Source organism: Pelodiscus sinensis, chromosome 14 (assembly GCF_052426305.1).
Source record: "Pelodiscus sinensis isolate ZL-2025 chromosome 14, ASM5242630v1, whole genome shotgun sequence".
NCBI classification, from domain to species: Eukaryota; Metazoa; Chordata; order Testudines; family Trionychidae; genus Pelodiscus; species Pelodiscus sinensis.
In genome coordinates this window covers 14703576-14720749 of record NC_143065.1, presented here as the reverse complement: position 1 = coordinate 14720749, position 17174 = coordinate 14703576, and the positions used below count along the sequence as shown (strand labels likewise).

General features: G+C 47.0%; 1 protein-coding gene across 1 annotated transcript in view; it reads left to right on the top strand.

The window, feature by feature from the left end:
- Nucleotides 1-17174, top strand: part of TMEM266 (transmembrane protein 266) — a 264791-nt gene that overhangs the window by 58700 nt on the left and 188917 nt on the right. The window contains exons 2-3 of the mRNA XM_006126238.5: nucleotides 31-136; nucleotides 5073-5261. Of these exons, the coding sequence (XP_006126300.2) occupies nucleotides 123-136; nucleotides 5073-5261 (203 nt within the window). The 5' untranslated portion in view covers nucleotides 31-122. The remainder of the gene's footprint in view (nucleotides 1-30; nucleotides 137-5072; nucleotides 5262-17174) is intronic.

Sequence of the window (17174 nt, the reverse complement as noted above, 5' to 3'; positions counted from 1 at the left end):
GTTCCAGATTGTATATTTTATCTTTTGTAGAAACCTTGCCTTGAAATGCTGAAAATTGTCTGCAGAGGAGCTGAACTTAGTTGAATACTGGAAAAGCTGCTGATTTATTTGTACCTTTCAACATGACCAGTCCCCAGTAAGTACTATATAAGTGTTACAAATGCTGTTTTGTTCAATTATTCAAATCTCATTTATGCAAAATCCTGTGCTAAATTCTCCTGATATCAAGGAGGTTTTATCAGTGTTGCTGGGAGGGGAATTTTAAGTTTTGGGTAAGACATGAAGGATTTTTTCAGCTGTCTGCAGAGCCTGAATTAGTGCAACAATAATAAAATGAATATGGTAAGTTTTTCTGAAGTGAATGACCAAGGACTAATGTATAAAATTATTTTAGGTCTGTTTACATTTTTTTCCTGCCCACAAACCTGTGTTAACACTATTTGTTAACATGCTTTTTCTTTGTCAGTTTATTATTAGGTCTCACTTAAGCTACTTAAGAGTCCAAGGCTAAAAAAAAAGAAGTTGAAAGGGCTTCTCTAATTCTATTCACAGTTCAACAAAATCATAGTTAGATTGTGGTCCACCCCAAACTAGAAGACAGCATCTTCAGGAAGTATGTGAAACAAAAGCATTAAAACAGAGAAGGGAAAAGTCTGGCCAAATATCAGGAAAAAAAATGTGCTAATTAGATTTTTTTTTTAGACAATGAAGTAATCTTCAATGGAAGTGGTAAAAGCCTCATTTCTTGGGACATGTAAAATTAGGTTGGACAAATAACTAAATAAAATATAATGGGAAAGGGACACTGGCTGCATGACTCAGGATCTTTTGCCCTATTTTCTATGATTCTTTGAAACAATCATAGGTCATTTTGAGCCTTTTATTTCGGTCCTAATAGTGTCTTCGCTTTGTTAAAGTGACCTTCTCAGTAGTTCTACTCCTTTATAATTCTAGTGCATGACTGCTTTTTCCCCACTTCTTCAACTTAGACTCTTATCTTTCCTCATCCAGGTCTTAATGTTCCTGGCTCTAAACTCTTACAAGACACACAATTTAGGCAACAACTCTTCTAAATTATTCAGGTTTTTTTTGTGGGATTTGGTTAAATTGCTAGAAGATTAATAGTGTCTCTTTTTTAAAAGCTATTAATTCAGAACTATTCTAAATGTTAACCAGAGGTGAATGAAGGGCAGTAGAATGCATGTATTAGCCTTAGAGCAAGTTTTTAAACTGTGAGGTAGGCTTCCCAAGGGACGCACAGGAATGTGTCAAGGGAGGCACGAAGTGTGTGCTACTTAAAAAAAGTAAAATTAACAAAAACATCTCTGGCTCTCAGCCTTGATAAAGCTCAGAAGTCCTGGAGCACCCCCACTTGAGTTCTCTTTCCTCTACTTCCTCAGTTCCTAACTAAGAGGCAGCTAAGGCTTGGGTTCTCCTTCCCATGGACCCCTCAATCTTTCACTTGGAAACAGCGGGCTTCTGCTGTCAGTCCCAGGGTGGCAGCAGTGTAGGGGTAAGGGTAGTGATGGGATACTAAGTCTACTTTGGAAAGTGATACTGATGAATATTATTTTTCTCATTGCCACCCTTTTATGCTGCTGCTGCCACTGATTGTTTGGCCAGTAGCTGCTGCTCTCCACTCTGCCTTCAGAACTGAGTATTGGTGTTTATATACTTGGGCAGGGGGTGTAAATAACTAGAGATACCAAGAAGGGGCACCTGATCAAATATATTTGAGAATCTCTGTCTCAAAGTGATTTGTATGCTGGTCAGTCAAACACTTGATCATTCTTCACTGATCTCACTACAAAAAGGAAGGGGTTTAATTTATGTATTGTGATAAAGCTCGTATGAAAACACGGTGGGCTTTGCTTCCTGGCAGATTTTGCTGGCAGGTAAGATATGCTGCCCTTGCTTCCTCGGGAAGTCCTTGGAGAGAAGCGGGCAGCTACCCCCTGCCAGGAGCTCCTCCTCCTCTGAGCTCCCCCTCCCCCCAACCACCTGTTCTGACTCCTGCACCCCCACCTCTTGCCCTGAGCCCCACCTCACCCTTTGCTCTGACTCGCATCCTCTACTCCTTACCCTGAGCTTCTCCTCACAATTCAATCCTGAATACTACTCCCCCACACATACTCCCAGTCCTCTATCCTGAGCCTCTCCTCACGCTCCAACCCTGACTACCACACCTCCCCTCATTCCCAGCCCCCTGCCCTGAAGGACCCTGAGCCTCCCACATCATCAGTCCCCTATCCTGACTCCTGTAGCCCCCTGCACTGCCAGCTCACTGTCATGAAGAAACCTAGCAATGCCAGGTAAGTTTGTTGACTATTTACAGGCAGTCCCCAGGTTACGTACAAGATAGGGACTGTAGGTTTGTTCTTAAGTTGAATCTGTATGTAAGTCGGAACTGGTGTCCAGATTCAGCCGCTGCTGAAACTGACCGCCAGTTCCGACTTACATACAGAATCAACTTAAGAACCCCAAGCGTCCCCAAGTCAGCTGCTGCTGAAACTGATCAGCAGCTGATTCCAGGAAGCCCGGGGCAGAGCAACTCTGCCTCGGGCTTCCTGTAGTCAGCGCTGGTCAGTTTCAGCAGCAGCTGACTTGGGGACGCCTGGGGCAGAGCAGCTGGGGTGCTGCTGGGTTGCTCCAGTAGCGCGGCTCCTCGGCGCTACTGGAGCAACCCAGCAGCACCCCAGCTGCTCTGCCCCAGGCGTCCTGATTCAGCCACTGCTGAAACTGACCAGCAGTGGCTGAATCAGGACGCCTGGGGCTGAGCAGCTGGGGTGCTGCTGGGTTGGTCCGGCAGCACCCCAGCTGCTCTGCCACAGGCGTCCGGAGAAAAGCCTAGTCTGCTGGGGGGGGGGGCATACTAGCTGCGCCCCCCCCCCCCCCCCCAGCAGACCAGGAAGACGCGGGCGGCGGACCGAGACGCACCGCGGTCCCGCCGCCTGAGTCCTCTGCGGCTTTGCTCCCCGTCTCCCTGGTCTGCTGGAGACCAGCAGACCAGGGAGACGGGGAACAAAGCCTCTGAGGACGCCAGCAGCGGGACAGCTGCGGGGCGTCTGGGCTGTCCCGCTGCCGGCTTCCCCCGAGGCTTTGCAAAGCCGCGGGGGGGCTTGGGCAGTGAGGCAGCCCAGGCACGCCTGGGCTGCTCTGCTGCCGGCTTCCCCAAGGCTTTGCAAAGCCGGAGGGGGGCTCGGGCAGCCCAGGCGCGCCTGGGCTGCCCCGCTGCCCGAGCCCCTCCGCGGCTTTGCTCCGCGTCTTCCTGGTCTGCAGACCAGGGAGACACGGAGAAAGCCCTGGAGTACACGGGCGGCAGGACCGAGAGGTCCCGCAGTCCGTGTCCTCCGGGGCGAGTCCCGTTCGTAACTGTGGATCCGACATAAGTCGGATCCGCGTAAGTCGGGGACTGCCTGTATATTTTATGTGCATTAAAAGGCTTCATCATGCAGTCTGAATCAGATTTTTCCCTTTTGTGCCCGTGAGGATCTTATTAACCTCAGTAAGAGCAACTTTTCATGGATGAGGCTAGGTTTTGGCCCCATATAACATTTCTACATGTGTATTATCAAAAATCTCTCTATATTTATATATATTAGGGTTTGTCTATCTGTGAGTCCATGTGTTTGGGAACATCTCCTGAGTGGTAAGAGCTAGGGCCACCAAATTTGGAATGCAGCTTCCTCTTCTCCTGATTTAAAGCAAGGTCAAGGTTTGGTTGTGCCAGGAATACAGGAAGCCCCAGGAAAGGGACAGTTTTCCATAACATGCAGAAGAAAGGGCTGCTGTTCAGGGGAATGTGGTATGAGAGTGGCCACTGGAAGCAATGAGTCTGCAGGGAAGAGCTATATTGCAGAGAAACCATTGGGAGCAGCCATACCACCAAGTGTGTGGCCAGCAGGCTGGGGCTCTGCCATCTTGCCTGCCAACACACTGGTAAGTAGCTCCTCTGACCCAAACCTTTTTCCCTCTCTCAGCCCTTGGCCACAGCACCAGATGGAGGAGAGAATGGGTCCCTGGCTGCCGGGGGCTTGCCCTGGGTAGGGAGGGAACAGGCCCTGGGCAGACTGGCAGGGTGGCCTGGGGGAAAGGAATATATATATTTTAGAAGCAAAATGCAGGACTATGTAGCACTTTAAAGACTAACAAGATGGTTTATTAGATGATGAGCTTTCATGGGCCAGACCCGCTTCCTCAGATCAAATAGTGGAAGAAAATAGTCACAACTATATATACCAAAGGATACAATTAAAAAAATGAACACATATGAAAAGGACAAATCACATTTCAGAACAGAAGGGGGATGCAGGGGAGACGGACGGAAGGTCCGTGAGTTAATGATATGGGGAAGAGTAGATGTCTGTGAGCTAATGGTATTAGAGGTGATAATTGGGGAAGCTATCTTTGTAATGGGTAAGGTAGTTGGTGTCTTTGTTCAATCCCCCCCGGAGAGTATTGAATTTTAGCATGAATGACAGTTCAGAGGATTCCCTTTCAAGTGCAGATGTAAAAGGGCTTTGTATTTCAGAGTGCATCTGTCTTTGTGTCTTTCTGTGAATCTATTTGTTCAAGAACTCCTCCTAAACAGTAAGAGCTAGGTCACCAAATTTGTAGCTCCCTCTTCTGATTTAAAGCAAGGTCAGGGTTTGGTTGTGCTAGGACCATGGGACAGTTTTCCATAACATGCATAGGGAAGGGCTGCTGTTAGGAGCAATGTGATATGAGACTGTCCACTGGGGACAGCCATACCACCAAGGGAGTATCCATCTGGGCTGGAGCTCCGCTATCTTGCCTGCCAGCACACTGGTAAGTAGCCCCCTACCCCAAACCATTTTCCTCCCTCCTTGCCCTTGGCTGCAGTGCCGAGGGATAGAGAACAGGCCCTGGGCCCCAGTCTCCTGTTCTGCCCCTTCCCCCCCCCCCCCCCACATCCTCAAGGCCCTCCCTGGAAGGATCTGGGCAAAGCTGGTTAAGTCTGCTAGTTAAAGTAAATATTAGTCCTGCTACAAGTGAAAGTTTCCTATTCCTTACTGCTTATTTTTTCCATTTGTTTATTTATAATTTTTTAGGTCTACAATAGAAGGTAGAGTTTCAGATGTTGAGATCATTTCACAACAAGTAGAAGAGGAGACCAAAAGCTTAGCTCCTGTACAACTTGTTAACTTCACTTATCGAGATTTACCCCTTGCTGCACTTGATCTATCTGTGGCAGGGTCCCAACTCTTGTCAAATTTGGATGAGGACTACCAAAGAGAAGGGTAAGTGCGAAGGACATAATTTTGCTTACAAATATATCATAAAAGATTTTCAGGGTTTACAGAAGGGAAAGCCACAAGATGGAGGAGCCCAGGCAATTGCACTTGTATCGATTGTAAAAGCATCTTTTTCTACTGTAACTATTTAGTTGTTTTCAGTTGACTGAAGAATTCTTCCATTGACCTAGCTATCACCTCTCAGGAAGGTGGATTACTTGCTGCAGTGGTAGAACCTCGCCCATCTGCATATTTAACCCCTCTCCTGTCAGTGTCTACACTGAAGTGCCATAGAGGCACTAGAATTCTATAGCATTTCAAGGATAAACAAGCCCTAAAATGAATCTTTTGCCCTGGCTTTTGGATCTTCCCTATAAAAAGAAAACAACAAAAAAATACAGAAAAGCTTAGGTCCTTTGTGACAGATGCCTCAGAGTGTGCCACAATGAGATGTAAGGGCCACTGACAACAGTCAGCATGTTTGTGTGTACATTTCCTGACTTGTTGATTATGAATATGCAACACAACTTCCTAAGCCTCTTATAGATTATTTCTGTTTCTAAAATAATTACTTGCTCTGCATAGTTTGTAATACTAGTCAGATTATATATGCACAATAATGTTGTGGGACCCACAGAGTTAAAGCACTCAAGGAAAAACCGTGGCAGTGGAACCACAGAGGTTGCTGGACAAGAGAGTCCTGGAGGTAGGGAGTCCAGTAGCAGAGCAGGGACCAGGAGTGGAGTCAGGCCAGCAGCTGGGATCAGAGCCCTGCCAGTGGCCTGGAGCAAAGCCTGGCCAAGGGCTAGGAACCTGGCAACCAGGAGTGGAGTCCAATGGGGCCCAAGAACTAGGAACCTGGCAGGAGAGAGCCCAGCTGGAAACAGAGCCTGGTGGCCAGAACTAGCAGCCAAGAGTGGGGGGCAACAACCAGGAGGAAGATCAGGGGATCAGCAACCCCCCAGAAGTGGAGTCTGGAGGCTGGCAGCAGAGGGCCTGGCATTGACCTCCTCTAGTGCAGCAAATTCCCTGGTTTGTGACTGTTCAGAGTTTGGTTGTGCCAGACCAGGCAGGTACAACCTGTACTTCTAATTCAAGCAAGTAGTCTTCAAGCTGCCCTAGTATTTGTTCTTAGAGTAAAGTGAAAAAATATTCTTTCTTATGTTAAGCATTAAATTCTAGAACTTAGGACAGTCTTAGGCAGGGTGGGCAATAATTTATAATGGGGGGCACTCTAAGAATTTGGAAAGTGGTCAAGGGCCACACTCTTCCATATTAATGGAGGAGGTGTGGGGTCTGGGATGGAAGTTGGATGCAGAAGGGATTGGGATTCAGGAGTGGGTGTGGGTATGGGGGGAGTTTGGGTGAAGGAGGCAGTTGTGAGCTGGGGGAGGGGACTAGGATGCAGGAGGTGGCAGATGGTTTGTATTATATGGAGTAGGGGGCAAAAGGTTGGGGTGCCAGAGGTAGACTCTGGCTGGGAGACTTACATACTTGGCTCCCAGTCAGCAGCCTTCTCAAGCAGACCACCCGCCTCCCCCTGCCGCCCTGCCCCTATACAGACTGGAGGGGCCGTGTGGTTTCTGAACAGCTACGAGAATAAAGTGAGGGTGCTTCACCAGCTGCCTGTTATGCTGGTGGTGGGGGCAGTGTATGAAGCCTCTCGTCCCTCCCACAGGCTCACAGTTGTTCAAATAGAGACCACAATGGCCACTTTTCTCAGCAGAGTGAAGGGGTCGGGCAGGAAGTCTGCCTGAGGCTCCCTGCTGCATCTGCAGGCTGGATCTGGCAGCTTGGCAAGCCGGATCTGGCCTGTGGGGGGTATCTTACTGAGACTTGGTCTTAGGCCAGAGAAGTAATATCCTCTGTATTGTTAGCCAGAAACCTATTGATCTAAAGCTTCAACTAGCTTTCAGGCCCGTCCCCAAACCCGCTTCTGACATTGGGAGCTATTAGACCTTCACCAAGGTCTAGGATAAGACAGTTGAGGTACATTAACAGGGTTTATTAAACAGTTTCAAACAAAGTATAACTCTGAAGTAGAATAAAACAGAACTCCACTACATGGAATAGAACAAAGGTAGGTTGACTGCAACTCAAAGTAAGTAATAGGTAAGGACCCAGGTAATCCAGAGAAATGCCTTAGGGACTGTACCATCTCTTGCAGCTGTGGGACCCTCACAGCAGCGCCTTGACTCCAGACTCGGTCTCAGATGTCTGGAACCGCAGGATTAGAACAGCTGCATCCTCCTTTGGCTAGATCTGCTTAGCCTAACAAACCCTTTTTTCCCTGCGCTGTCGTGGGTATAAGTGAGTCCTGACCAGAGAGGAGTGACAGATAGATGTTCATTCCTTGCAAGCGAGTATATAACCTCACACAACCCTAAACCTACAATGCGTGATACTGGCATACCCATCTGCAGGGCTCGCCAAACCGCAGCTAGCCCTGCTCGCCAGCTGTGCTGTCCGGCGATCTGCGTATGCGCAGATCGCCCAAACCCAGCTCTTCCAGGTTGTAATCTACTCACCACGGGCAAGTAGATTACGTAGTTTGTCGAGCCCTGCCCATCTGAATGACTCCTGACTCTGCCACTCAGATGGGCAGCTTCAAGCAGTGCCCAAGGCAGCCCTTAAATAACCTGCTGGTGCAGGGCAGATTATGATCACGTGTCTGCTGTTACTGGGCAAACTTAGGTCCCCTGACACTGGGTTTCCTGCCAAAACATAGAAAAGGGTGGGAAAAGAAGGGAGAAGAAGGGTGGCCAAAATGAAGTCCTAGTTGTTGTTTGTACTTACAACATGGTGCCTATGCCCAAAATGGTGTCTCAGAGGCCTTGTCTACATTGGCACCCTTTTCCGGAAAAGGGATGCTAATGAGACCAGTCAGAATTGCAAATGCCGCGGGCGATTAAAATATCCCCCGTGGCATTTGCATGAACATGGCTGCCGCTTTTTTCCGGCTCGGGGTTTGCCAGAGAAAAGCGCCAGTCTAGACGGGATCTTTCGGAAAATAAAGCCTTTTCCGGAAGATCCCTTATTCCTGAATTTAAGAGGAATAAGGGATCTTTCAGAAAAGGCTTTATTTTCCAAAAGATCCCGTCTAGACTGGCGCTTTTCTCTGGCAAAGCCCAGAGGCAGAAAAAAGCAGCAGCCATGTTCATGCAAATACCGCGGGGGATATTTAAATCCCCTGCGGCATTTGCAATTCCGACTGGTCTCACTAGCATCCCTTTTCCGGAAAAGGGTGCCAATGTAGACACAGCCAGAGAATTTAACCCTACAGTATTAAGTTTACTAGGCGGGTCACATGGCCACCTAAACTCACCAAAATTTAACATATTGGTCATCTAGTCTTTAGCCAATCCTATTTTTTGTCAGAAGGCTTCTCCATATTGCAGAAGGCTTCTCCATATGATAGAGCCCCAGTGAACATGGATATAATGTCTGCACTTAAAAGATAAACCTGTTCCCTATGTAGAGGGAACACCGCATTGAATATCCCGTAACAGATCCATGGACCTTAGCACAATGAAGAATAGTAATATTTGTATCCGCCACATATCGGATAATAATATACGTGTACAGAGAGTGAGAGCAAAATAACTAAAAGGTTGTAGTCAACCTTCAGTATTACTGTGATGTTCTCATTAAGGTTGTTGGGAGTTGTGCATGATATTGGAAGAGAAATCATCGAAATAGAAATGTTATTGTAAGTGAAAGTGTTAACCATAAATCTAGTTAGTGTTTTAAAATTAGTTAAAAGTAGCTTCCTGTAGCACTCCTAATTTTATGTTGATATTTTCTATTTTATAAAAATGTTGTCTCTTCTATTGGCCTGTAAAAGACCCCCACAACTTATGGGAAATTGATGGGAAGGAGTGAAACTTAGACAGAAAATTATTAAATGCATAAATAAACAAATACATTGAAAAAATCTTAGATAATTTTTTTGTAATTGCATAAATAGATTAAAAGCTCAACTAGAAGTATGAATGTTTTGGGTTTTGTCTTTTGTTCTTGGCATGTTGGGGAGAAGGACAGGTTCTTTAATTTGTTCAAGTAATGTACAGTGTCCCTAAATACGAAAAAATTATTGTGGTCCATATCTTGTACTGATTATGTGTTTTATCTGGAGGGTATACCTCTGATTTTTTTTTTAAACTATTTGTTGCTTCAGTGCTCAGCCACATTTAAAATGTACTCACATTTGCTTAGGTAAAGAGTAAAATAAACTGAGGAAAATGTATAAAGAAAGAGTAATGGGAAGCAGGATAAGAGGAGGAAGCAGAAAAGATTAAGCAGCACAGTAGGAGCTTTGTGGACAGAAAAAATGGTCAAAGACTTGCCAAAAATATTAGTAAGTTAAATATGTGAAAATAGTAAACCTTTATGCTTTTAATTTTTGAATCACTTTAAGAACATTAATTAATGCATTAAACCTTCCCGTGAGAAAGTGATAGAATCATCACTGTCTGCATTTTACAAATGGGGAAACTGAGGCACAGAACTTAAACTCAAACTTTTAAAAAAGACAATTGATTTTTTTGTTGCCATAATTTTTTAGTGAGTTTGGGTCCTTTCCTTCAGTGGGAGCATAATCGTGAACCTGTAGTATGAATTTCAAAGATGCTGAGCATCTGCAACTCATTGAATTGAATGTCAATACTTCCCCTGACTTAAATGGTGCAGGATCAACCTTAGGTATGTTAAGATCGTCACTAGTCTAAGGCAAAACAGCAAGACCTTGTATTTAAAATAAGTCTTCTGTAAACAAAGCTCTGTGGATAATTTGTTTAAAACTTTCCTGTATATCGCTTAATGATTTTTTTTTCAGTGTTCTTGACACACTTCCCCAGACATGAACTCTAGAATTAAAGCTAGGTTACATTTTTGTGCAGGTTCACTCCTCTTCTCAAGATGAAATGTCAGTGCGTATTTATGTAGATGTGATTAAGGATTCTTGCACCTGGATCTCTTGGCCTTTGGATATTTTCAAAATTGCTTCTCTTTCTGATTCATCAAAATTCTTTTCAACATAGCTTGTTTTATTCCATAGTGACCTGATTCCACTGTTTGCAGATGACCTACAGTAGAATCACTTTATTTAAAGATGATTAATAAAGACAAGAGTAGGGATGTGGACGTCTAGTCAACTATCTGATAAGCAAATGGTTATTGGATAGTCGACACACTTTAGTTGACTAGTTGCTTCCTCCCTGCCCCCGCTGCTTCTATCAGAAAGAAACAGCAAAGGGTGGGAAGCGGACGGAGGTAATGTTTCAAAGCGGCAGCGCCACGTGGAGCCTGGGGTCAGCTGAGGACTCCCCTGCTGAACCTGGGCTCCATGCAGTGCTGCCGCTTTGAAATGCCCTGGGGAGCATGGGGTCATTGGGGAGTGCTTGAGTCCCCCCACTGGCCCTGTGTTCCCCACAGCACTTTCACCTTTAAAGTGCAGCAACAGCCCGAAAACTATTGCTATATTTCAAAGGAGGAGGTGCTTTTATCAGCTAATCAAATAGTTGATGCAAATTGTATCAGCTATTCAATTAGCCAATTAATCTGAATTTAACATCCCTAGTCAAGAGAGGAAATACTGCTTCAGTGAAATCTGGGAGCTTCACCATTGATTTCATTAGGGGCCATGATTTCACCAGTACTGTTATGACAAAATGCTACAACTCTGACACAAAGTGGTATAATCTGTAGTTGTGTGAAACAGGTCCCTCAGGTTTCTCTTCTCTTGCATTAATTACTCTCCTGCGGTTCTTCACATTTTTTGTATATTTTGTTCTCTGTCTTATGGTGGACCATGTAAGGCTGGAGTCTCCAGCCTCAAATCTGCCGCCCAAACAGTTCCACAATCCAGCTCGTACACTGGTCTTGGCACGTTAGTCCCTGAGGCCCTGATGGTGGTATGTCTATATCCTTTCTGCAAGTCCTGCCCCTGCTCCACCCCCACCCTGCCTCCTCCATCACACCCCTTCCCTGATGCGGCCTCAAGAAATAGGGTGGAGCATGGTGTGGGATAGCAGCAGGGGTTGGGCTCTCCCTCACTGCAGGAACTGTGGGGAAATGAAGTGACACAGCAGCCTCTGCTCTGATTCACCACCATCTTCCAAGCCAGCCCAGTTGCTCATCTTCACCATGGCCTCAGGAAGAGGAGTTCCCGAGCTCCAGGGTGAGTCCAGGGTGGCTGTGCTGAATTGTCCTATGAATGGGAAGGCTCCGCACACACTTTCCCTGGGCCACAGTGACTGCCAGCAGCAGCATGAAGGTGGCAGCTGGAAACTGCTCTATCCCCACCACACTACTGGTGATGGCGGCAGCAGCAGCCATCAGGGGTTTTTTAAATCACCTGGGCCAGCAGGCAGAGTGTGCAGGCCAGCATGCAGGGCCAGGAGAATGCATGGAGACTCCCTCCCTGTGAGCCCTGCCAAAAGGAATAAGGGATCTTTCGGAAAAGGCTTTATTTTCCGAAAGATCCGCGTCTAGACTGGCACTTTTTTCTGGCAAAGCTCCAAGATGGAAAAAAGCGGCAGCCATTTTTATGCAAATGAAGTGGGGGGGATTTAAATCCCTGCTTCATTTGCATTTGCGATGTGTCTAATTTGCATCCCTTTTACGGAAAAGGGATGCAGTCTAGACACAGCCATGGAGTTTTACTGTACTTTGAACATGTCTATGCTTTTAGATATCTGTTAGCTATTTCTGCTTTTCAATAAAGAGGTGATGTTTAGAGGTAAAAGAATGTTTTCTTTTTCCAAAATATAAAATTGCATACTGAATATATCTACATAGCATTCTTCTTCTTTTTCTCTCTTTTTTTTTTTTTTTTTTTAAATAGAATCTGTAAAGCTTTTGGGTAAGTTTGTAACATACAGAAAACAGCTCATTAGTCAGAATATCACAGGTATTTTTTAATTGAAAAAAATAACTGAACCCTAATTCTACACGGGCTCTAGAACATGCATAACTTTGAATGTATGTGTTAACGTATGTAAATATTAAGTATGTACACAAATCTTTACAAGAGCAAAGCTACAGTAGTGATATTTCATGGATGATTTTGCATAGCAGCTATGCAGTGCTACATGTCACTGTGATGCTTCAATCCAAACTACTTCTATTACCACCATAGAATGTTGTGGCATTTTTTTCTTCCATTATTCTTAATGTTGCTTTGCTTTTCATTGGTTTTCTTGGCAGTATTCTTATTCTAAATGTATTTTTCATCTTTGCTCCTGTTGTTTTATAGCATAAATAAACATGTTTTACATTGTGGCTTAATAATAAGAGATCTCATTTCTTCTTATTATTTTATTTGTAAAACACCAAGAATGTGCTCCTGAACACATTTTTAATCTGGCTTTGCATCAGATGTTGCTAGATTCTTCTTCATTTCTGGTTCTTTCCAAATCTTTGAATTATTATTTTGATTTCTGCCTAGTATTTTAGGCATTTGCTGCAAGACTTAGAGATCATTAATTAAAATAGGTTTAAGTTTCTGCCTTTCTTCCTTGGTTCACCGTTTGATACTGAACTTTTATTGTCCTACATTGCTCATGCAGGACCCTGGTTCATGATGAATAACCCAGTACCAACGAGAGAGATGAGGTGAAAACTTTCTTAAGGCTGAACTTAAGTATCAAGTTGTGATCCAGCACTCTCTCTATTTAGAAAAGTGATGTTTGGTTGCTTTATTGGATTTTTTTAAACATATGTAACTGCTGGACATGGACTGTAGCCAGAAAGATGAACAGCGAAATGTACTGAAGGAGACTATAATGATGATTTGTTCTCTTGTGCAGTGCTATATCACTGTTACACTTTGTACTTTGGTCCAAATCTTTGTACCTGCATTGCAGCAGAAAATGTTTGTCCTCTTTTCCACTTTGAGCATTCAGCACTCTAAATCTGCGTGATAACCAGCTCTTTATAGTTGAATATATTGTTACACTGTCTAGTCAGTATGTTACAAACATGTTCCATGGGTTAGAAATGTTGTCTTGATTCTTTTCTGAAACAGATCATTCAAAATCTTCCTCTGAAAGGTCTTACCTCTAGTAGATTGTTTCTGTAAGTGCCACGGTGCACAGGACTCTTTCAGCCTGATCTACATTAGCCTTTCTCCCTACTATTTCCCACTAATACTCCCACTAGTACAGCTAAATCAACACAGATAATGCAGCAATTGCATGCACTTAATCAAAATGCCATGTAGATCTGCTATAAGTAGCTAGTAGATACACTAATGTAGCTGCAGTGTTGGTAGTGTAATGGTGGGAATTTCAGGGAAAAGGCCAGTGTAATTGTATCTTGAATGGTGGGTAATGTGCACAGTATGGTACAAGCTCAAAAGCAAGTGCAGTTGGTGTTTCACCTGCCAGGCCCTACATAGTTCTACTTTTGGTAAGTTTCAATTGAGCTGTCAGGAAAGAGGGGATGCAAATCCCCTCAGTTTCAAAACTTATTAAGAGAGAATTCATAAAGTTGTTTTTAGCTAAGCCTCTAAGGAGCAGTCCAGTTGTAAGGCTGTACAGGTCTCCCAGAGTTCCTCAGATCTTCTAGGTGCTACTTGTGAGCTCCTGCCAAACTCTACTATCTGGGTTCCCTCAGCCCCATATAGGCTGCTACCCATACTTGCAATATTTGTAACATTTCCTTGTCCTGGATCTGCCTTCTGTTGGCTAGGTGCTAATCTGCATTTATATCCATCCTTAGATATAACCTGTTGCCCAGTCATAGCCTGCAAATCATATTGAGGGAGGTGAAGGCTTATTAATTGGCCAAAAAGGCTGGTTATTACACCATGCTTATTTGGTTGGTGGGTGGTTTTTTTATTGCCATAGAAATGTGATAATTTTCCTTCCAGTTTTGTTCAGTGTTGAACAAAGCCTGTGTATTGCATTGAATAATGCTAGTAATAGATTGGCTGTGAACAAAGCCATGTTGAAGGTGTCTTTTTAAAATATTCCTGATAATTCCTATCAATATATATTTCAAATGCCCCATAATAAAACTGTGCACTTGCGTATTGACTTCCATTAAAAGATTCCAGTATGCTTTACCATTAATTCGTTTTACCTCATATGGGTGTTGTGAGGCTAAGTGTTAAAAATAAATTCACATTTAAAATAAAATGTTAGGAAAACAGTCCCATCTTCACTCATACGTCCAATCCAAAATTCGAAGTTCTATTTACCCTCTTGTTTTGGATTTCAGAGTTTGTGATGCCTTCAGTTTTTGTGTTGGAAACCCAGGCTTGCTGTGTATGTGTTTAGTGGGCAGAGCAGATGACTTGCTGTGTGAGTTTTGGGCAAAGAGCTGAACCTCTCTGCCAAATAGCTATTTCGAATTAAGTGCTGTGTAGACACTTAATTGGAAATAGGGGGCCTCCAGCCCTTCCCAGGGAGCCCTGATGGCCACTCTGGGCACAACCAGAAAAACTTGTCTGCTCCCCCCTCCCCCAGCCCCGGAGCCCTTAAAGGGACAGATTCTGGCCACAGTGCCTGTGCTAGTTGCAGGCCTGCCAGCACCCAGCCAGCAGACTGTGCACCTGGCACAGCATGAGCCAGCAACCCACTGCCACCCAGCCCTCCACTGCTCCCCAGGACCAGGCTGGCAGCTCCCAGGAGCCTGTCAGGGGCCGCAAAAGGCCTGCCTGGTCTAGTGCGGAGATCGTGGACCTCATTGAGGTTTGGGGGGAGGCCTCCAATGCCCATGATCTCTGCACTAGGTGCAGGAATGCGGCCGTCTACAGCCACATGGCTGCCAGCCTGGCCACCAGAGGCCACATGCGCAGCCAGGAGCAGATGCGGACTAAAATTAAAGAGCTGAGGCAGGTCTATGCCAGAGGCTCCCAACCAGGGGCTGACCCAGACACCTGCCCGCATTATGAGGCCCTGGACCACATCCTGGGGGGTCGGATGGTCCATGCCCCCTTGGTGGTCATTGACCCCGGGGCAGAGGGCCCTGCCCCTGACATAGGGGAAGAGGGGGAAGAGGAAGAGAATGACAGCCAGGAGCCTGCAGGGAGCATGCCCTGCATCCAGGACCCCCGAGCCGTTCCAGAGAGCCCGTCAGCAGTCTCATCCGAGGCTGTGGAGGCTTCCCCACGTGAGTGCCATCATGGTCCCCTTCTGTGGGGCGGGGGAGGGAGGGAGGAGCCCAGAGACCGTGCACGTGGGCCTTGCTGACGACGGAGCAGGCGGCAACCTGTGCATCTGCCGTTCCAGTCGGGACATGTGGCCCCAGCTGGGTGCCATGCAGGGACCCTGGCCTGTTCCCCACATGCGTCTACGCGTGAAGGCACATGACAAGCTCCTGACCCTAGGGAGAGACACTGCACACTGCCCTCCCTCCAGACGCCCCCTCTACACAGAGGCAGGGCACATCTCTCCCTCCTCCCCCCGCACACCACACTATAGGCAGCACAAGGGCTGGGGTGCAGTCCTGGGCCAGCTCACACTCCCGGGGATAGCAGGACATGATGGTGCAGAGACCTGCCGTCCTACCTTGCAGAGGGGGCTGGGTTTCACCCACTGTGTCCCCAGTGAGAATTGACCACTTGTTTTGTTTCACCACAGTGGGGCACCCCACCCCACCTTGAACATCCACCCGCATCCGGGCCAGCAGGTGCACCCACAACCAGGAGGGGTACCAGCAGCAGCACCTGGGGTTACTGGAAAGGCATTCACATCCAGGAGCGCTGGGTGCAAGAACACCGGCAGCTGCGGTGGGAGAGCTTGCGGGAGCTGCGGGAGCAGGGCCGTGCCCTCTGCGAGCACCTGCAGACCCTTGTGCAATGGCTACTGCCTTCTGCTGCTCCAGTCCCTGCGACCGTCCCAGCTATCGCTCCTCCTCCCACCTCCGCTCCCCCTCCCGCTTCTTTCACCCCCCCATCCTTCCTGCCCCACCCTGAGTACCTACTCCCCTCCAGGGAAGCCGAGGCCGCCCTCGTTCCCCTCCCCAGTTATGTTAAATAAAGAGAGTTTTTCATGGCAACACGGGTGTTTTTTTATTGTACATCAGAAAGGGGGGTTAGGGAGGGGAAAGCGGAAGGAGGTAGGGGTGGAATGTAAGGTACAAGGCCCCAGTGGGGCAAGCCAAGGGGACTTCAGTCCTCCTCTGCCTGGAAGCTCTCTTGCAGGGCTTCTCGGATGTGGAGAGCCCCCCGAAGGGCCTCCCAGATGGCAGCCGTGCGGGCCTGTGCATACTGGCCAGCCAGGCGGTCAGCCTCTGCCATCCAGCCTGGCAGGAAAGCCTCCCCCTTCAACTCACATAAATTGTGGAGCACACAGCAGGCTGCCACCACGTGCAGAATATTGTGCTTGGAGAGGTCATGGCAGGTGAGGAGGCATCTAAATCGGGCCTTCAGCCAGCTGAAGGCCCTCTCGACCACAATGCGGGCCCTGCTGAGCCTGGCATTGAAGGCCTGCTGGGAGGGGTTCAGGTGTCCCATGTAGGGCTTCATCAGCAGGGCTGTAGGGGGTAGGCCACATCCTCCACCAGGCACACTGGCATGTCCACGTCCCCGACCCTGATATGGTGGTTGGGGAAGAAAGTCCTGGCATGCAGCCTCTGTCACACGGAGGAGTTGCGGTACACCTGCATGTCATGTGCCTTGCCGGACCAGCCCACATTGATGTCCATGAACTGGCCCCAGTGGTCAGACACGGCCTGCAGAATCACAGAGAAGTACCCCTTGCGGTTGATGTACAGGGAGGCCTGGTGTTCCGGGACATGGATGGGGATGTGCGTCCCATTGATTGTCCCCCTCCCCCTCCGCAATTGAGGAAGCCCAGGGCGCCGAACCCCTGGATGACCGCGTCCAGTCGGTGAGGTGGACGACTGCGGAGTAGCACCCTGTTGATGGCCTTGACCACCTGCAGAGAGAGACACAAAACTGAGGGTCACTGG